The 21,940-nt window shown below is 39.4% G+C and overlaps 1 protein-coding gene across 5 annotated transcripts in view; it reads left to right on the plus strand.

Annotated features, from left to right (window-relative positions):
- The window catches only part of RABGAP1L (RAB GTPase activating protein 1 like), a 206,524-nt gene that overhangs the window by 30,223 nt on the left and 154,361 nt on the right, over positions 1-21,940 (plus strand). For all 5 annotated transcript variants that reach the window (XM_042819260.1, XM_042819259.1, XM_042819262.1 and 2 more), the window contains exons 11-13: positions 3,937-4,081; positions 14,568-14,661; positions 18,026-18,176. In XM_042819260.1, the coding sequence (XP_042675194.1) occupies positions 3,937-4,081; positions 14,568-14,661; positions 18,026-18,176 (390 nt within the window). The remainder of the gene's footprint in view (positions 1-3,936; positions 4,082-14,567; positions 14,662-18,025; positions 18,177-21,940) is intronic.

Here is a 21,940-nt window from a genome sequence, read left to right on the forward strand (position 1 = left end):
TTGGTGCTGGGAATGTTTGTTTTGTTTCTTTTAATTTGGCCTTTATAATGTTGACATCTTTGTCTCAGTAGATTTGTTTTTCTAGAGCTAGTTATTGCTGAAAGGATTAAATGCGTAATTAGGTAGCATGTGTTGTTCTTCAGTGCTCTTTGTAAACTGCATCATTATATGTATCATAAGTGATTGGCTTCGTGGGCTGAAACAATTTTAGACATTTGTTGAATTCTCCATAATTTCCTACAATCTGACCTATGTGCAGACATTTGAAGCAAGTCCATTTGACTGGTAAAATCAGGAAATGGCTTCAGCTGACTTTACAACGAGTAACTGGTATCTAACAAAGGGAAATCCTGGGTACTAAGGTTCAAAATCTGAACGTATGCATCTGTAAGGATGTAATCAGTTAAAGGCAGTGGTTTAAAAGAGTTAGCTGATTGCTGAGTTTGTTTCAAGGTATCTGAGGAGGTGAGCTTCTCTGTGTTTTTTCAAAAGAGGTACATGAACAATTGTTTGGAAAAAGCAAGTTCAGACACATGGAGAAGTTGTTTTCACACTCATGCTTGCTGATGAATGGATAAAATGCACTAACTTCACATCCTTCACTGCCCTTTGGCAGTGAAGGGCAGGGGCATTGTTGTTTCAATGAGTAAGTTAGTGTTGTTCATACTCTTGACTGTAACCTTAGGAAATGTTGAAAGAAGAGTAAAGAAGTGTTTTTTGCATGCTATTTGTCTGAAGTTCTTTTGTTTGTCTGTTCCTTGGAGTTTAACTTTGAAGGTGTACAAAAAACACCCCGCTCTGTGGAGGGGAGAAGTGAGGAAGATGAAGCTTAATGCATGGTAGTGTACTCCCTCTGTTAGCTTTCCCAGTCCTGTGTTTGTGTGATTAATGTGCGTTTATCACTTCCTCAAGCACTGAGGGATGCTATATCCATCTCATCTGGTAATGGCTGTAGAATAGCTCCCTATTGAACAGAATGCTAAAGACCCAGTGCTGTGAGCAGTGCAGGGTTGAAATGCATGAAGTGTGTACGTCTTCCCATCATCAGTGTTGGGTGGTGTACAGCTGCATCCTTACGCAGCGAGCATCGACCTGCTTTCTCCAAAGATTTATGCTGGAGTTTCAGCTCAAAAAATGAGCGGCAGAGGCTACGAGTGTGGTTTGCATTGGAATAATGATCCATCATTTTTGACTAATGAAACCAAATGGGAGTGATTTCATTCTACTGAGCTTAGTGTGAACGTTTTAATTCTCATCTTTCTGTGCGGCTCAGTAAAGGGTCTTGAAAAACAGGCTGTGTACATGGTATACAGAAAAATAGTAACTGTTTAACATCTAGTAAGTAAATCTCATGAAATGCTCTTTATGTAGTTCTAGAAATTAGCACAGTAGCTTGGTTTTCTCACATTTTCTTAAATTCCCTCTTATATGCAAATGTTGAGAGTATCTGCATTTTAAATTTAAGGAAAATGCATTTGAAGATGCTGCTTTCTCAACTGTTTGATACTCATTTATAATGAACTAAGATTTCCAGTAAGTCATTTACAACTATATCATTTTTGAGTAATACGGATGTGTTCTTTTTCCTTTCTCGCCCCTTATAATGTGACAAAACATGCTTGCCTTCTCTCCCTAAAATCCACAAGCTTTTCTTATACCTGTAGAATCCTGAGAAGCTGTTGTGCAGACTTTGAGAAGAGGAACATATTTAATCTTGTTAAACTTTCTCCCAGATGAGGCTCAGATTACGGATGGCAGGATCGGTGTGGTTGAGCTGTAGCGACTGTTTATTCATCCAGTTACTGGCTGCACAGCTTGTGTTGCAGCAGCTCTTCCTGCACGTAGCTCTATGAGAGCCCATCCCCTGGGACTGTTCCTCCTCTGAAAGCAGCTATGCAGGTGGCATTGGGGTCAGCCACTTGGGCACTGTTTGAGAAAGCAGTTGGATTTAAGCAGAACTGCAAGTTGGTAACATCTGCTCTGAAGAGAGGTGGCTTCTCTGTGCAGGACTACAAATCCTGGGCTATAGTTTACCTTCGGATGTAAAATCATGGCTATAATGATGCAGAGTTACTTGTGTTATGTACAGATGGCTCTTGCAGTCAACCAGAGCACGTGCAAGGCACCAAAAACTTGTCATTTATGTGTGCTGCAGCAAAATCCATAGTACCTCATGCCTTACTCCTGCTCAAATAAAAGCTACAGATAATGATGGTGAATAACACTCGGAGGTATCAATTTAGTCAAGTACTTTGTAATTGCATGATAAAAGTGTTCTGTGAAAGTAAAACGGGGGTAATGGCTGTAATATCCTGCTGAATGTTTAAAAGAAAATACAGGATATTTATGCCTTCATCCCAAAGTTCATTAAGCACTTTGAGAAGTTCAGTCAGCAAAACTGGCTGCTAATTGGAGCCCCGTGACTGTCTGCTTCTGGGAGTATCAGCTTTAAAGGAGGCAGATCTGAATGATTAATGTCTTTGAAATAGAGTGGGATTCATCAGTACAAAACTGTGAAAGCTGCAGTAGTGCAAGTGTTTAAGCTACCTACCTTAGCAATGTCAGCAGCTTGCTGGAAATGCCAGTTCTGTTCAGCAGTTCGTCTCCAGCAAAGGGTGATATGACGTTGTCTTCCAAATCCTTCCTAATTTTGCATTTGAATCTAATTGAATACACTCTGAGACTGTATTCCTTTATTTTCATGGATAATTTGCTGTTCTTAATATCCTCAGAAAATTACCTTATTTGAACTGATTAGATAAGAACACAAATAAGAAAACACAGTTTTGGTTCTAGTTCATTTACTACAACCATTAGTTTTCAATTTTGTGTAACTCTCTGTGAGTATATTAATCACTGCATGTCACTGAATAATAATTGTTTCCAGAGCTGGAGCTCACAGGAAAAGCTACTGTTGGTTTTCCTTTAATAACTCACACTGCTGCACCCACTGGGATGTTGGTACCTTTTTTCACATGAATGTCCACTGAATGCAAAGAGGTAAATTAAACTCTGAACTTTTCCACCTGAAAGTAAAACTAAAACCATTTTTCCTTGCTCCCCAACTTTGCCCTGAGAGTTATTGAATTCCCAAAAAGGCAGGTGAAAAGAATAAAAGCTGCTGTTACAGAACAAAGAGCTTTCTAGGGAAAATGCTCTGCCCTCAGTTCTGTGTAATTAAGCACGGCTCTCAAATTGCCAAGGTAATTAATTTGTTAGATTGACACATATATGCAGTTCCTTCAGACACCCACACAGACATGCAAGCTTATATGTACATGTTTGTGTAATGTATAGGTAGTTTGTATGTATATATAATACATGCATATATATTTCAAATAGATAACTGTCAGGTTATTGAAGTCCATTGAAAGGACTGTATTACAGATTCTACTCTGAAATAAAGCTAAATTGTTCTGTTGTTTTTGCTTGAGTAAAACAGTAAAGAGCTTTTCAATTTATGGTTTTAAAAGCATTAGGATTTGTTGCTTTGTTTTCTCTTTACTTACTAAAACCCTTAACTTTTTCCTCTAAGACAGTTGATTCCTGTTTCTGTGTTTATGTTGCTTACCCTATTTTTTTTTTTTTTCCCTGCTTCTTCTCTCATCTTTTATTTTGCTGCATTTTCTCCTTGCCCTCATCTCTATATTTAAATGGGAAAGGTTTTTGAGCATGGTAATTAAAATGGAAGCGAAGAGACAGCATTGGAAATAATGCAGTTTTATTTGCATCTTTGGACCATAAACCTCAGAAGAGAAACATAGCTGTATGTTACAGACAGCCTACATAAGCCATTGCAGAGGAGTCTGAGGCAGTGTTGCCCAAACTATTACTTAGCTGCAATAAGAAATTTGTGTGTTTTCGGTTGATTTTGGCGTACTATTAGAGTTGGAATTGTCAATGGGGGGTCCTAACAAATGCACCTATTTGCTTTAGTCTGAAGGAAAAAGCCATACCAGCGCTGGGGATCCCATTTATGAAGTTGCCAGCCTACAGAGAGAGTCTGCAAGAGAAGAGCAGCTGCTGAGCCCAGCAAGTGGAGGGGGCCCTGTATCATCCCAGGAAGATGAGGCAGAAGAAGGTAAGAATAAATAAGCAAGCACTTGTAGTTTCTGTAGACAGTACCATGATATTTTTGCTGATTGCTTACTCAATTCTTCCTGTTTGTGTCTAATAGAAATACAGCTGTTCTGGGCAGCAGGTTCACACATAACTTTCTTCTGGCGGCAGTTTGTTGAGCAGTTTTTTTTTTAGCAAGTATTTTTGCCAACCCTATTATTTAGAGTTTTTCTAATAGCAGCATCAGTCTATACATTGCTGTTTTCCTGTATGCTTCAAAATTTGTTACTACTATACTTGTGCTCTGCTAATGTGGTAGAAAACCTTTGCTAGAGTGTTTTTCATCTGATCGGAAGCCATTTGCCTTTGTGCTGCTAAAGAATAGCATTGGAATGGCTGGCTGTAAATGCCTGTGTGCAGGAAAAGAACCAACAGGGTAACAGTCTCATAAAGGGAATTCTGCTGCCCATCATCTGTATGGCAAGCATGTGATTATGAGTTTTTTTACACTTACAAATCAAAATACCTCTAGGTTCAGTTGGCGAGTGCATTGTGGATTGCTGCTGTCAATGGACACGTAGTATTTGCCTTCTTCCTCCAAGGCTAATGGTTGTTCAGAGTTTTTCTCTTGTTTTTGGAAGCCCTTGGCCTACTGCAGTCCCTTTGTACCTGAAGGTTGGCTTATAGCCTTCAGAACAGGCTCTCAAGGGGCCTTCTTTCATTAGGACATCCAACCTTCCAGAACTCGTGATGGTTTTACGAAGTTACACTTGAGATTTCTGGCACTGTTCTGTCAGTACTGTAAAAAGTTTTGCTTATTACAGTGGAAAAATTCCTTCTAGATTCATACTTGATTGTAAATAGTTGAATATCAGTTTATGCAGTGGGAGTCAGAACCCTGTGGTTAACACAGGAGCAGCAGATACATTTACTCCTTTCCGTTTACAAACCAGAAAACCCTAATCCAAGGTGACACCATTCTTAAAAGAACATAGCTAACTGATCTTTGAATTTGGCAGGGTGGCTGTTGACTATCACTGTCATTCTATTATCAATTCTAAAAAGCAAAAAATAACATTATCTCGAATGCAACTTTTGTGTTAAATTGTTATTTGAGAATGCCTTACTGTTTATAGCAGGAATTATTTCAGACTGACCTTTGGGTCTTGTGGTTCAGTGTAGTGAAGCTCAACATTTATGGGTATTCTTTTCCCTGCTGGATGTTTGTGCACTGGCAGTCAGAATGCTTTCTAGAGCTTGTTAGATAGGATAGGACTCAAATAATAACTTGATTTTTTTTTTTTTTCCCTCCATATTTCTTCTCACCAAGAAGAGTAAAAATGCTATTGTAGAATTTGATGAATATAGCTTAATTAGTTATAACTAATAATAAGCTAATGTCCTCGTGGTGCTATTACAAAGCAGCTATATTTTATTATAGGGTGTGAGTTCATATGAGGCATGAACCGAAGTTTAACTTTGGTTTAACTTCCTAATGCTGGTTTCCGTATTATAAATGTGGATTACATCCTAAGAGAAGACATAAAAATACCATGATGTGACTCTGTTCTCATGGAAACTGCATTTAGAACTATCTGCTTAGAAGTTATCTATCCTAGTGGATATGCAGGTTAAATGAGTCACTGCCAGTTGTTCTAAATAAATCTCTTCATTCTTTTTCTTTCTTTTTCTTTTCAGGGTACTAATTATGATGATGGAAAAAAAACCTTGAGTTTACAGTGTCTTAGCCTTGGAAGAAAGCTTTTTCTTTTCTTTAATGTTAAGGCTCTCTGGCCTCGTAGATTTTTTTCTGCTTGCTCCAATGGCAAGTTTGCATTATAAAGAATATTAGATAGACCAGAGGCTGCCGTACCCATTTACAGATATTGAGGATTTTTCTCTCTTTTTATATATATTTAAAGGCATATACTGCACTCGTAGAGAACGTTAATTTAGTTTAGAAACACTGCATTCAAGTTTGGTTTGTGTAACGCTGTGAGAATGCATGACCCATTTGTAACTTACCTGCTTTCTATGTACTCCGTGCACACAGTTGGTGAGATGTCATATGTTGTGAGTATATGAATAAAGGTTATCTTCGTAAGAAGGCATTTTTTTCAATATTCTTGTTCTTTTTATTTTAATGAAAGGCCAAACATATTTTCCCTGTATATTATTCTTAGCTTTTACTCTTCTTTTTCTTTCCATTTTAGCTTCTTTCTTTACATAGTTTTTTCAATTGAAAACTAACGTTTGCAAAGATTGTGAAGTAGCTTAGAGATCTTGTAGGTCAACTTTTTTTTTTTTACTTATTTATAGTGTAGTAGATATTTCTGGCGACTCTGCCATCTAAGGTTCACTGCTCTGGAGATAGCATTTTTAAAAACATTACTTAATATTAGTGATTCCTTGTCAAAATCTGGACTCTGAAGTACACTCCTTAGTAAGAAATGTTCTCTTAAATTCAGGTTTAAGCTTAAAAGAATTAAATATCTGATGAGAAAATTCTTGCTTTCTGGAAAAGCTTCAAAAAAAAGATTTAAGTATCAATTTTCATCCATAAGCAGAAAACTGCATTGCTAACATGGAATTCTGAGTATGACCTGGTAAGAAGTGCAGAGCACCATTGGTTGAACTGATCCTCCTCAGTTATTCTGTGAGCCAAAGCACTGGAGAAAAGTTCTTTCTGGCAGAAGGATTTGCAAGGAGAGCATACAAAGGGGAAGAATAAGTTGGCTTCTTTTAGCAGGAAGCCTTCCTTAGATGATAGATGGAATCCTGACCTTTCTATGACTCTAATGTTTTTTTTCTTTTTAAAATAATCAAACTTTGCAGGAGAATACTAGACAGCTTTTTGGGTTTTGTCTTCAATTAGAACGCTGTTAAGAGGTTAAGGGTCATTGTAAATAAGAGCAGTTGTGTTTGGAACCACAAAATACTTTGTGTTTCCAGAGTCTTTAAACTGACTGCAAGTAAGCTGAAGTCTTTTGCTTATGTTTTATGTGGTCTCAAGTGCCTGGTTACTAACTCTTCTCCCAAGCTATCCATTAGACTCAGAGTAAACACAGGGTACTTAGCACACATTCCAAAACAGGTAATTGATGTTACGTGAAGGTTAACGTGCTTACCAAGTCTCTGGAAAGAAGATGGAGGATGAGTTGCAAACTGGCTTTAGAACCACCTGAAATGACCTCCAGGAATGCAGTAATGTTTGTGGGTTTTATTTACTGCAACAGTAGATTTCTTGATGTTCAAAGGTGCTTCATTTCTGACAGCTGGGATCCAGTTGACAAGGCAGTACCAGCAAGAGGCCTAGTGAGATGTGTTTGGAGTTGAATAATTTTCTCTTTTAGTAAGGTGAAGTTTACATAAATATCAAGCTGTAGGAGTAGGAAAGGGCAGCAGAAGAGAAGAGATAACAAATAAGGTAATGCTTCCTCTGTGTTCTATCTGCCTCAGCTCTTAAGTACAAAGGGAAGTATTAAACAATAGAGAAATTAATGTGTGAGATATGGAAATTGACTTCGGAGATAGTGAAATTTGACTGTGAAAATGAAAAGATAGAGGAACTCTGAAAGCTTCAAAGAGATCTGAGGTAGTAATGTTTTTTGGGCAGCCCAGGAAGACTGGATGGGTAGGGTGATTGAGGAGTGGGCAATGCTAAGTGATCAGAGCTGATCATTGAGGCTAAATTAAGATGCTGGGTCAAAAGTTGTGAGTGGTTAGAAGCTGTTCTCAGGAACTGAAAAGGCAGAAGAATAGAGGAGGTGATATTTTAGGAGTTAGTAGAGCTATTCAAAGTATTTTGTGATAAAATAGGGCTTATGATCAGGGAGAATGTGAGCAAACGAAGATGATGAGTGAGAAGAATGACATTAGTACTATGGAAATAATCAACTCTGCTTTTTCACCCATATTAAAAATAACTTTATGGTATTCATAGGAAATGTTTCTTGTATTAGCTCAAAACACAGAGTAATAATGCTGGGCCCTAAACAAGATAACACTGAATCTGCTTTGGAGTATTTTTGTTAATGCCATAAAAGTGAACTGAAATTTAACAAATCCTACATTTATTAAGCTGTTTTTCTGTTTGACAGATACTAGTTAACCTTTGCTTGAAGTTCTGTCAGAGAGATTCTTAAAACACAAGTGCTTGAAGAAATGTGAATCTGTAACTTCCAAATGGAAACAGTCTTGATGTCATCTGATGGACTGCACTGTACATTGTCTTGGGTTGTCTTGCCTTAGGAGTTAACTTCTGTTATTAAAATTGTTGTGTTAGATGGGATGTGATCACTTTGTTAATGTATATTTTAGCAAACAAAAGATGCAGAGGACTTTTCTTATTTTGCACTGGATGATGGAAGATGTTATTGATAGTTACAACCATATTCACATTTATTCATGCAAGTATGGACTTTCCATTAAAAAGGCAAATATTTAAAATGGCTTCAACTTGGAGCATTTCTGCAGTTTCAAATGAAGTACTGATTGTGATGAAATTGCAAGGTTGTATGTGAAATGGAAACAACCCTGCGATTCCCCAGTTTTCCATTTCAGTTTTAGAGGTAAATATCAAACAGGGAATTAACCTGCAAATGCTAAAGCTGAGTCGCATTGAATGGTGAGTTGCATTGTCTTAGAACTGTGACAGCATCTCACACTTGATTTTTTTTCTTGCATGTTCTCGAGGATGTCAGTTTTCAGACAGCACAGTACATGTGGAAGATGTTTGTATTTACAAGAATACCTCCGCTGAGCAGCACTGAGTTGGCTTTGTCATCTGTGTGGGAGCAAAACTACTGAACTGAAGCTCTTTTATTCAGCTTCAGGCACTTTTACATCGCATATAGAGATGTCGTAGTGGCCCACTTGTGTATTTGCTACAGAAGGGTAAAATCTTTGCACGCTTCCGCACTCAGACTTGGATGAAGAGTTGAGGTTTATTGCTGTGAATTTTAATTTTGTTATACGACAGTAAGTCGGTGCCTATGTACGAACAGTGTGATGTGGAACTGAGGGATTTTTTATTGCATTGAGAAGAAAACAGCAGCTTGGCTAGTCATTTCACTGCATTGATCAGGTTATTCCAAAGTGGAGATGTAGATGCTGAGAGATACTGCACAGGCTGCATTACTTGTGTGAGAGCCGTTCTTGTGTGCAGGCTGAATGTGAGTGGCAGGGAAGGACAGGCATGATTTCCTCCACTTCTTTCAGTGCTTATCAGATGCAGGCTTTCATTTTTGTGTTTGCTCTCTGTGCACTCCAGCAGTGAGAAGTAAATTTTCTTCAAGTCTTTTATGTAACTCAAATACTAACAGAACTCTGTTGTGAACAGAACTCAGTGCAGGTTTTCTTCATTTATATTCTAAATCTCTTTTTTTTTTCTGATGCTGATCGTTATTTTTCCTTCTGACTTAGGAAATGTGCTGTATTTGATTAATTTCCTGTTGTAAATTTTCTGAGGATCGTCATTTCATAAATGTATGATTTAAAAGGCATTTTGAGGCTTTTTACCTTCATCAGAATATTTTGTAATGCATTGATAAGTTGAATCTTTCTGAAAGTCTGCTTTATTTAATATTAGAATCAACTCTATGACCTAAACTTTGTTTCCCTCTTGTCTTCCCTGGCAAAACTATAGCTCGTGCTCTGTATAATTTCCTTTTGCCTTATAAATGGAAACTTGCTTTTTTTGTGGCCTTTCTCGTGATCGTCTTTCATTTCTAATGTATGGAATGATTCCACATAAAGTCTCTATCTTGTTGCCCTGATGATACGCTGCCAACGTCACCCCTCCCTTCATTTTTGTTCTTCTCCTACATAATGATCGAACTCCTCATTTTTGAATTACTCCCATTCTATTCCCACCTATCTTTACAACCTAATTTCCTTCTCCTACAAGCTGCCCTGCTCAGGCTGCTCCAAGTGTATTATTTTTCAGTTCCACCTACTCTTTATTTCACTTGTAACAGCTTCTCAATTAAAACCCATTAAAAATCCTTTTTTCTTCTTCACACCCCACCTGTTCGTTTTTTTTTCTGCTATACTGATGCGTTTTCACTCACTTTAGATTGTACTTATTTGCTTGTATGCTGAACTCTTGGTATCAACACTGTAGTTTTCTAATTTATTTGCATTTTGTGTCAACATATTAGTCTGACTTCTAAAGCACTGCTGTACTTCAAGTAATCTAGTAGGCTTCTTTCAAGGGAAGCAGAGCTGCTTTCTCAAAAGTTAGTTCTGTCTGTATCTATAATGTTTGTTTCGAACAGGGATAAAAGAAGAGTGTGGTTTTGAAGGTAACTTTTAAGAAAAATGAAAAAAACCCAACCAAATCCCCCTCATTTGCAGTTAAAAAATAAAATAACAAGGTCATAAACACTCAAGCCTACTTAACACCCATTTTTTTGTTGACAGGAGCAAGAGTTCTTAACTGGCATCTATTCCCTTATGCCAAAAATGAACAATTCTGATACACAAAGCTGCTTGCTTTTTCCTAAGAGTCTGCCAGGAACCTGAGGAGGTACAGGAGGATAGCATGGTGCTATCAGAATACATAAAGGGAAGGAAAAGGCCAAGACTTTGTTTGCAAGTGTGTGTGTGTTTTATTCCTGTGAGATGCTAGGTTATGATCAAGAGAGAGCATCTGCATGGTTCTTCTGTACTGGACACATGAGGTCTTGGTGTTTTGTTTGAACGTGGCTCACTGGGAAAACACAGACGTAATACATACATAAATACATACATAAAGTGGAGAGAGGCTGGAGGAAGTAGTCAGCAATGAGCAGAGGCACTGAGGACGTGTCTTTTGAGAGAAGAAATGGGCAGACAAAGATTCTTTTTTAACGTGAGATATGTTAAAATTGTTTTTAAAATTGTCTAATGTTTAGGAGAAAAAACAATTGGTTAAGTTGGAGAAAGAAAGCATTGAGAACTGGGAGAGGTGAGACCACGAGCTACAGTAGGAAGGGCTTGGAATGAACTTGGGGGGGTAACTGGAAGTCTGTCTGTTAACAAGTGTCTGCAGGGGGCTGTGTGATCCAGGCCTGTGTTTTCTGTGGTCAAGTTGAAAAAAGAGCAGCTTGGATAACCTACCTGAGCTCTCTTGTAAGACTTGTTGAACGCTCCACGGTGGTCTTGGGAGGTAGTCAAAACCTATTCTGGTTTTACTTGTGGCACAGGGTGGTCCCACTAAAAGCAGCTTTTCAGGTTATGCCTCTGCTATGTGGAAGGCAGAGCACGTCAGGAAATGTTTTCCAAATGGTTAGTTATCAAGTATAAAGAGCCCAGCTTTATTTCTCACAGTATGGTAAAAGGTCTTTCTAAGGGCACTCTACAGGATGGAGTCTGTCTTTTAAAGGCAGAAAAATGTTATAGTTGAGCCTGGTCAGTAAAGGATTTTAACTTAATAGATGACATGAGCGCTGGGCCTCTTAAAGTGCAACTCTCTGTGCCCTCTTCAAAATAGGCTGCTCAAATAATGAATGATGAGGTAGTTCCTTCCCCAGCCCCAGTGATATCTGTACAGGCTTCAAGATCTCTCATGCAAATTGTGTCCACTTTGGGGCTGCGCAGTACCAGACAGATGCTGACACTGCAGTGAAGGTCACCAGGCTGATCAGAAGGCTGCAGCACATACTGTGCTGGGATAATTTAAAGGTACTGTGTTTATTGAGGATGGGAAACAAAACTTGTCCAGAGGAGAACCTTACTGTTATCTACAAGCACTGCATCAGGAGTTGAAGATGGAGCCATGCTCTACTCAAAGTTCCACAGTGACATGCTGAGAGGCAGCAGATATCAAGTGTGGGGAATTCTAATTACCTAATGGGACGTTTTCAAGCCATAATCATTGTTCAAGCAGTGGAAAGGTTTGTTTAGAGAGATTCTGGAATCATCTTTCTTGACGATCTTCAAGACTCCACACTTACTCTCAAGCCCCTGAGTGACCTAATCTAACTAGAGCTGCTTGGAGCGGAAGGTTGGACCAAGTGATCTCCAGAGGTCTCTTCCAACCCAAGATATTCTCTGATTCTGTGCTGTAGCCATGCAGAGTGATGCTGGCTATTTAAATTCAATTCTTCGGGCTTGCATTAAAGTGAAACTTGGAATTTAGGTAGCTGTTTTGTGGGATGTCCATGCACAAAGTAAGAGCGTGTACTGCGTTAAAAAAAGAGACATTATTGGCTGTAAATATCCTCAGGGGCCACGTGTGTTGCACACATTCACAACCCAGCCACACCAATCTGCTTCCTTGCCAATCCTTGTCCTCCTGTTCTGCTGAGGCGTGCATTCAGATTTGCATCTGAGAGCTTCTGAGAGGGCAGGACATAAAACCAAGAGAAAAATACATGATACATCCAGAGGAAGGGTTCTATTGCATTCCCTGCAGAATCAGGCAGGATAAAACTGCTTTGGCTAATGCTGCTGGCTTATAGATGCTATACAGTGTGGGGGGAAAAAGGCACGCTTCAGGGAAGAATTTGTACAGCTAAAAATTCCTCCCAGGATCCATTTTCTTTTCTTTTTTCCTTAATTTATACCGAAGGGATTGCACAGATCAGAGCATGTGAAAAGTCTTCAGAATGGAAACAAAGCAGAGATTTTTAAAACTGTTTATTCTCCACCCTTTGCCCTGTTCTATTTTGAAATTTGACGTTAGTGTCTTTTGAAAGGGAGCATATGGCATTTCTAATTAAGGCCTGTGATTTTCTGACATACAACTGAATAATGCATTCCAACTACCGTGAAGCCTTCCAGATGAAAGAGTTTCCAGGGCTGAAGCACTGTAGCTTTGTGCTGCATCTGATTGGGATAATTATGCTTTGTAACACTGATCTCCTTAGGAGCTTTGAAGGATGTTGTGTAGCATACTGACCTGGTGAGGGAAGGAAGGCTTTCCTGCATTGGCTGGTGTTGATGTTCCTTGGTAAGCTTGTGCTTGAATCAGATAACAACCCAGAAGTATTAAGTGTAGCTTCTTTTCTAAGTGCTTTAGTATGGTAAGAAATTGATGAGAATTTAGTTAAAATGATCCTTCTGTTTGTTTATTTTTACATCCCCATGTTTCCATCTCCAACTTTAGTGTACGTACGAAGGTTTGCGAGCCTTTAGAATTAGGAGCTTTTTGTCCACTTAAAATGTTTCTTTTTTTTTTGTTGTTATCTAATGTGACATACAAACAACCTTACTGGTTCCAAAACATAAAACCAAACTATGTTTAAATACTTTGCCATGCAATTAAAAAAAAAACAAACAAACATTTGTTGTGCTGTTGTACGTGCACAGCATTTTTGCCATTAACTGTCCTTGAAATACAGTTATCTTTTGTCCTTGTGTTTTGTTACCAGATTCAAAACCTGACAATGTTTCCATTACTGACTTGCCTTTGGCAATTGCTGAGAGTAAACAATAGAAATGTGTAACTGAAGTCTGAATGACAGGGATGAAGACGTAGCTGCTTGAGATAGCTCCACTGCAAGCTCAGGCGTTCTGACACCTGAGCTGTCCGTACTCTGAGGCCTCTGAGGATAACGGGGCTGTTTCAGTGCCTCATTTGGACTGGATTTCACTAACAAAGGTGCTGAGAGCTGCAGACCATTTAAATTTTAGTGTTGTCAAAACTGTCCTCGTTTTTAATTTTCAGCAGTGTTTTCTGCAGATAACACTAGAAAAAGCCCAGAATAACTGCAAAGCCATGATCGCATCAGGAGCTGTTCTAAAAAGTTCCCATTCACATAGTGAGCAGCTGCATAGGCTTCCAAAACACTTCAAAACTGGCTTGTTGCTGCCTGTTTGAGCCTACTATCCTAAGCTCATGCTATCTTCTTGAGTTGTGTGTGTTAGTCATATATAATGGCACGTATTCCTGCACAAGTCATTTGTTCTGATACTTATTTTGCTGCTTTTCCATCTGAAGCATTCTGTTCCTTACCGTGTGACCTTTAATGTGCCAGTGTCATTTTTACTGCACTTTGAGCTTATTTCATTAAAAAAATAATTTCATTGCTCTGAGCAGGCTTTTGGAGAGCACTGTGCCACATGAGAGCAGAATGCCACGGAAAGGATGGATGTAATGAAGTGGTGTTATTGTCTGTGTTTTGCAAGAGAGTTCTTTTTATGTGAAACTCAGAGTGGATGTGACTTTTAGATAATTTTACATTGTGAAGTGTCACTGAATGAAGAGCTGATTGCCTTGAATCTTTTCTCATGTAATGCTTTTCTGCATCTCAGCCCTTTCTCTCATAACAGCCCTGTCAATTCTTCTGTAGCCTTGTCTTTTAAACTTTATGGTGACTTTACTAATACATTTATTTTGTCAAATCCACCAACCATTCTTTACAGTTCCACTGATACTATCTATGTCTCTTGCTTGTTTCGAAGCTGATAAGTGAGAAGAATTTGTCTGACACATTTATTATGCGTCCTTAATGTCTGTTCTTTTTTGGTAAATCTGTGCATGCTTTTGTTTTCTTGTTTGTGTCTTTGTTTTTATTTTGCAGAGAGTGATAATGAACTCTCCAGTGGCACTGGTGATGTGTCAAAGGATTGTCCTGAGAAGATTTTGTACTCCTGGGGAGAATTACTAGGGAGATGGTAATGCTTCTTTTTTTATATATAAAAATATAGATTTTAAGCATTAATTTTTTCTTTGTTTTTGAGCCTTATATGGAATATATATATATATATATATATAAAATATGCAGGAAGCTTGAAACTCTCTGCTTTACAGGAGAGCTGCTGTGGCTGAGGTACATTTCATTGAATTGTTTAGGAAGCTCTTCCTTTTCTTCTTTCATGTGCTTTGTATCAGCACAAGAAATTCTGGAAGGACTGCGACCCTCACTGTAAACTGTTTCTGGTGAAGAGTAAGATGATTTGTAAGCCTGGAGCAGCATGAATTCTGTGCTTTAATTTCTGTGCTTTAATTAAGCACAGCAGTGTATGTTTTGCCAAGAGAGAAAAAGACAGTGAATTTGCTGCTTCTGCAGGACCTTATGCTGTTAGCAAATGCCAGAACCATTTACTTGGTTTTGTCTTTATAAGTAATAGCTCATACTGCCTGTGTCAAATATAATCATAGGTTCTTAACCCAAAATTGGCACAGTTGGTTCTTCCCTGCTCCAAAAAGAGCTGAAAAACATTTTAAGGCTTCGTAAGTTGCTTTCCCTCTTTACTTGACTACCTTGTCTGTTTGGAGATGAAACAACCATTTATTGCAGATCTTAGATGTAAGGGACACCTTGTGGAAAGACCACCTCGATGAGACACCACCGAGTTCTCAGCAGAACCCCTCCTTTCTGCCTTTGTTTTCATCATTTCTCACCACATTTTGAGTGCTGAAGAAAATGAGGAAGTGTGTGGAAATTGATTGATCCCTGTACACAGGTGCCTTCCTCCTCTGGGATGGCTAGAAACAGATCTGCTCTGGAGCTATTCAGGACTATCCAAGGCTTGTTCTAAAGGCCATCCCAAAGAAAGAATTAATAAATGGTTTGAAATCTTACATCTGGCACCACAAAACCAATGAGCCACTTAAGTCAGAGGATCTTTTGGTGGTCAGACATCCCAGTTGCAGTAAGTTAGATACAGGATGAGAAATGAGATGTCCCAGTTAGCTTGAAGTCTAGCAGTAGCATTTTCTTTAGCAGAGTCTCATACAGTATTCCCTTTTGAGATGAATTGAAATACATAAAGGACTTGGATTCTTAAACAGCGTTATGTTACATTTTAAGAACAAAACCTGGAAAGCGTAACATGAAAAAATTTTGACAATTTGAAATGTTTTAAACAGTGCACCATATGCTAAAGGAGTATCTGTGTGCTTGTAGAAAGCGTAAAGAAATAAATAGGAACGTTTTCACTTGGGGAAGTGGTGTGCCCATTTGCCTTGTAGGTGAAAAATTCCTTGCATTTTAAATTCTCCATGTCAGTTAATTGAAATGTCACTGTAAGCTCATGGACTGAGTCAGCAGAAACATTGCTCCAACAGTCTCCTTCAAAGGGCACGGCAGAGCAAGGAATAATTGCTCAAGAAGATGCGGTAAGCAGTTGGAAAGCAGTGGAATGCTTTTAATTTATTTCACAAAGCCTATTCCTCACTACATCCTAAAGTTGCTAAAGTGTTACTGCTGCTGTGAAGCTATCTAAATACATGTCAGCTGCAGTAATGTACTGTGGCATGCTCAGTTCCTGATAGTGAGCATGACGTGATGAGGTGCTGTAACATGGAAGGAGCATCTCCATCAGTGGCTGCTGGAGGTTATTAGTATTGTTTCTTAGCATGACTCAGCACACCCCTGTGATGTTTATATGGGAATGTTCCTTTTTAGCTGCTGATTTTATCTTATCTACTTGCTGACTCATTAGCGAAGGCTTTGTGTTTTATATACAATGCATATGACCAGATCCACTTAATAACCAAGCTAATTTGATATGAAGTGTACAGTGAATAGTTTGTATTTGCAAAATTTAAAGTCTCTATTGTACTTTGTACCTGGATGTATGCTTCATCATACTGTAGCTATTTAGAGTGTGTGACTCTTTTAATCTGTGAGTATTGTCTTTGCTTTCAAACTTCTTCCTGTCATGGCACTACTAACGTGCCCTGCCTCAGAATATACCAGAAAAAGGAGCAGGGCCTGGCAAGGCCTTCGTTTTGGCTGACTGAATGATGAAGTTTGAAGTGACTTCTGTTGCACCGCATGCTTAAAATTAAAGCGAATCACTGTTTTTAAAAGCATTATGCATAGTAAGTCATGCCTTCCGGCCCGTCCCCGGTGTCACAGTGATTTGAGACAACGGGGGTATCATGGATACCATCCTCTGAGTATGGGACAAAGAACATTGTTTAGAGTGGCTTTTAAATAGAAACAGCAGTGGAAAACTGTTCACGTCTTAATGAGCTGCTTCAGAGAATGAGTACTCCAAACATTTATATAAAATTGAGGGTCAAATTATGGGTTATTTAATTAAATGGCAGCTTGCTAGCATTTGGCTAAACTGTAGCTCTTAGTATTCTCCTGCCAGTAGAACTGAAAAACATAACAATGGTCAAAACAATAACAAAGCAAATTCCTGCAAGCATTTTGTACCTTAGCAAGAGTAGCATCAATTCACACGGCCTTCTTGCTGCACTGTTAGGAAAATTGTCATAATAAATCAAACCGAGGTTTAATCTACAGCAGTAAACACCATTATCTCAGAAAGGGTTTTTGAATATCTGTGTCCGAACGCTGTGCAGTGTTGTACGTGCAGTTGTTTTATCCTGAAGGCATGGGCTCAGTTGTGAAAAATACCCTGCCTTCAGTATTCGATCTGTGCGGTTGCAGCCTCCTCACATTTATGTGTGCCCACTTCTGAGGGTTACTGACATGGTGCTGGGGACAGGGAAGAGCCAGCCTGGTGCTGCAGCATGGCCCGGTGGCTGTGCAGCCTCGTGGGCAGCTGTGCTTGGGGTGCTGGCATTTTAGCAAGCTGCACGTCAGGGCTGCTGTGCAGTTTGCTGTGTGCTCATGGAGCTTGGGGTAAGAGCAGGACTGCAGATCTTTCTGTTAGCACTTAAAGTCACCTTCTGATTGCTCCCAGAATGTCATTCCCTATGCAGGGAACTTATGCTAAACATACACGTTGCACATACAGTTTAGTTTTCCCTTTCGATTCAGTTACTTTTTTATTGACCAGTTTATTGACCAGTTCAGTTTCTACAGTTTATTATTTTAATTCTCATTACCATTTCTCATCTTCCCTGGCATAACTTGGGAAACCACTATATTTTGCCATTGGTTCTTGCTGTAAATCCTTGCTTCCCATCTGACGAATACTAGTTAGTATGACCTGTGGAAGAAATGCTTATAGCTGATGACTCTTAGTTTTCAGAGCACTATTGGAAAGCTTGAGCTCTTTTTGTCTCACTTTCTGTTCACGTAATGTAACAGGTGAACGGTTCTCTGTTTCTCAGGCACAATAACCTTGTGGTGAGACCCAACGGATTGTCCACGCTGGTGAAAAGAGGAGTTCCTGAGGCACTGAGAGCAGAGGTTTGGCAGCTGCTGGCAGGATGCCACGACAATGAGGCAATGCTGGATAAATACAGAATTCTCATCACAATGGTAAGTGATGTTTTTTTTCCCCTTCTCTTTTTTGAGGAGTTAAAATGAATTCTACATTTTATTACAATTTTATTCGATGGCAGAGTAGCAGAAGAGTGGAGCGTTTTGGCTTGTTTGAAGCAACTGAAGTTGTGATGGTGACTTTACCTCCTGCCAGGGGTACCTGCTGAATGACATTAGCGACAGAAACTGCTGACCTATATCTGCAGTAATACTTGACATTTAGGCTTTCTGATCTCTTGCTGAGATGATAATAAGCACATCAGCTTCTTGTCCAGGTGTTTGCTTTTTGAATTCATACCTTTGTTTTTCAGCAGTTTCTGTTTACTCTGTGTCTTATTTTCCTGCTTTTTGTAAGAAATAAGAATACAGACTTGAGTGGTTTTTATTTTGTTGTTTAAAAACAAATTCAGAAATATTTTCCTTAAGAAAAGACCAGTCTCCTTGTGGTACACATGGTTTGAGAGGACTGCGTCAGTAATCTGTTCCTATTCCACACATCAATGCTACCAGTGCAGTCAGTGAGCGCTTGAAGTTGTCTGTGGTGTTGTCCCAGACTGCTTATAGCTGTAATGTAAAGATTGAGAACCACTGGGGTATGCTGGCAAAAACTTTGTGCAGTGTGAGTACGTTCACTTACTGTGATTCTACAATTCACCGCAGGGTGCTCATGCACTTTGAGGGGGAAAAAAAGCAGTATCAAGAATGGTCACAATGGCACAAATAGGTGAATATACTTCTGTATGTTGATCAAAGAAAACGTTGGATTCATTGTATGGAGAATGAATCACATGTCCACAGAAAAGTTCTGGGGTAGAAGTTGTTAGTAAATGCTTCCTTTCATAATCTTGTGACATCTTTTTGATGCTTGTCCTGTTTGTCTGACCTACCAGCTTTGTTGGTCAAGTTTAAAAAGTCCCAGTGTGAGATCTGCCATTATGACTTCTTTTTCTTTTACCAATTAATAGAGTTATTTTGACGGTATACATTTTTCTTTTTGAAGTGGTACTTGGGTTGTATTTTCCTTGGAAACCATTCGCAGGACATCTGTCAGCTGTATGTTGCATCAAAGCCACCTCCATTATTTTTCTGCTTGCTTTCCAAAAGTGGCAAATATATTTGTTTCACTGTGGAGGAGGGAATGGAGAGCTTCTAAAATACAAATCTGATCTTGAAGCTAGGGTCTCATGCCTCAAAAATACCTTGCCACATTTAGCCTTTTCATGGTAGAAGTATTTAGGTGGGGTGTATTTTGGAAGATGATAGATGCTGCACACACTGGTATGGATTATGGAGTGATTTGCTGAAGCATTTGTGCAAATTCAGTTTTCTTCTGAAATAAATCTATTCTGAAATCATAAGCTTTCTTCTGTAGCCAATCCACACGTAGCTACTGGTGATAACATCACCCAGCATACGTTGGACGAAAGAGTTCATAAAAATAAATGGATGGGAGAGCTACTGTGCCAAACTGAAGATAAGGCCTGTTGTTGGTTGGATGCAATAGAAAAACTTGTCGGACTTTTTGTAGGAACTTTCTGTACTATATCTGAAGAAAACTAGTTTCAGTTCTGTGTGCTTGTAAAGTGAATTAAGCTACTTAAGGATTGTCATACATCCGTTCTTCTCTGAGTCCTGCTGAAAGCTTTCTGGTAGCAGTATTTTATGTGTATCAGTAATGAGATGCATGTTCAGCAGATTTGTAATGCAAGTATTATTCAATTGTTCACTTTCTTCTGTATGCCAGAGCAGAACTAATTTTTCTGCATTGTTTGTGCACTGCTGTCCCAATATATGAACACATGCGTGATTTTTTTCCGTAATTAACTTTTCTTCCCATCGAATATATAGCTTTCATTTTGATTCTTTCCATTTGTGCATACATCTGGGCAGTTTCGTTGTCTCCTTGACTACTTCAGAATTTTCAGTAAGCACGTGCATCCTTGAGCATCTTCCTGTAAGACACTGCAACATGGTAAGAGATGGCAGCGTTCTGCATTTGACTGTCCTGAGAGTCACGTGTGTCAGAGGTGGGAGCACCATCTGTGCCGTGCCCTGCTGCCTGCTTGCCCCTGGTACAGCTCTCCCTGACCCAGCTGCCAGCTTGCCTTGGACCTGCAGCCATGCTGTCCCATGCTGCTCCATCTCCCAGCTTCTTATCACAGCTCTCTCCCAACACCCCGGCCCGTTTTCCTTTCTGTCATCCAGCCTCAGCAGTACTGTTCTGTTGAGCTGCCAATTGCACTGCCTCAGAAAGAGTGAAGACACCTGGAAATCAGTGGGAGAAGCTCTTCACGTGGAGATCTGTAAGGAAGAAAGTTTATGTAGGTGCAGGTTTGTTTTTCTTTGCCTGCTGATCAAGACAATATGACTGAACAGTGTCACTCTGTAGAATGGTGTGGAGTGCTGCAGTCATTAACTTAGCATTAGCCATTACTTCCTGGTAATGTAAGGAATGCTGGTCAGTTTTCTTGAATGTATTTCTTGACTATAATAGCACATTTGATTATATGGGATCTACAAAATTTTTTTTCTAAAGCAAATTGTAGAGAACTAACTTGAGGAACAAATCTTGAAAACTGTCATTTCACTGTCACAGGTTCTATGTTGATCTGATAGCTAGGGTTACCTGTACTGGGCTTATGATACCTGATCTGTGGATGCATCTTCTGGGCAACACAGAGAAACATATTAAGTGCTGGAGCTTTAAAACTACTGGGTGAGTCCTGGGAAACTGCTTGCTGCGGAAGGAGAACAGTGTTGACAGGTTGAAAATGGGTCTTTTGTGAATGGTAGCACAATCTCAACATAAAGATTTACTAAGAAACTGTGATACAAACACGGCCTTTCTGTTAGGGAAGTGTTTTGTTCTGTGTTTTCTGTCAGGGGCGAATAATTTGGGTTTTGTTTTAGTGTTTCAGTTCAACACAGAAAGAAAAATGTCTGACCTAGTTAGAAAAATCAGTGCTGTTCTTACTGGCTCGAAAAGGCAGGTCCTGTCATCCCCTGTGCTGGAGGTCAGCAGGCTGCTGAGAGCCATCTAGTGAGCTGTATTTCCAATGCCAGAGCCTTCTCATGGCGGCATGTTTCCCATCTCTGCTTCGGGCTTCTGGGAGGGCAAGGAGGGAGCAGCATTTCTGTGCTGAGAAATACTTCCTTACTGACAAGCCACTGCTCTGTCTTATATCTCCTGCTGAGTTCCAGCTTGGTGATTGCTGTGAGCCTCTCAGAAATCTTGACTGGAGCACAATAGCAGGCCTTGCGTACAATTTCAGAAAGTGGGAGTTGTGATTTGGCAGTGTTTCATTTCTGGCATTTATGTAAATTTGTTCTGTATAAAAATTCCCTGCAGTTACCTTTATGACATGTGAGCCACGGGCTTCTGACCCAGCTGCATGTGGCGCCGTGCAGAGGGGAAAAGATGTGCGTTAGCAGAGATAAATATGTATTTCTCTCCATTTGTTAAGTAAGAAACAAATGCAAATCTCTGAGAAAACTGCTTACATGATGATAATGAAGGGATAATATTGGTATTTATAGAGTTCCTGTAAAGTCATGTCAGATCTGTTTGTTAGATGCAGATGAACAGGACTAAGACACAAATGTGGGTTGCTTCAGTGATGGAGGCTTTCTCCTGTGTGTGTGTGACAGGAGTTCTTGTTCACCTTCCCATTCCCTCTCAAGTTGCTCAGGTGGGCTATTTCCATATAATTGGAGCTCCCATAAATTAACCAGTGCAAGGCACAGTTTACCCCATTTGCAAC

This window comes from Centrocercus urophasianus, unplaced genomic scaffold, assembly GCF_019232065.1.
Source record: "Centrocercus urophasianus isolate 14NV4802_14NV808 unplaced genomic scaffold, USGS_Curo_1.0 seq_18, whole genome shotgun sequence".
NCBI lineage: Eukaryota > Metazoa > Chordata > Aves > Galliformes > Phasianidae > Centrocercus > Centrocercus urophasianus.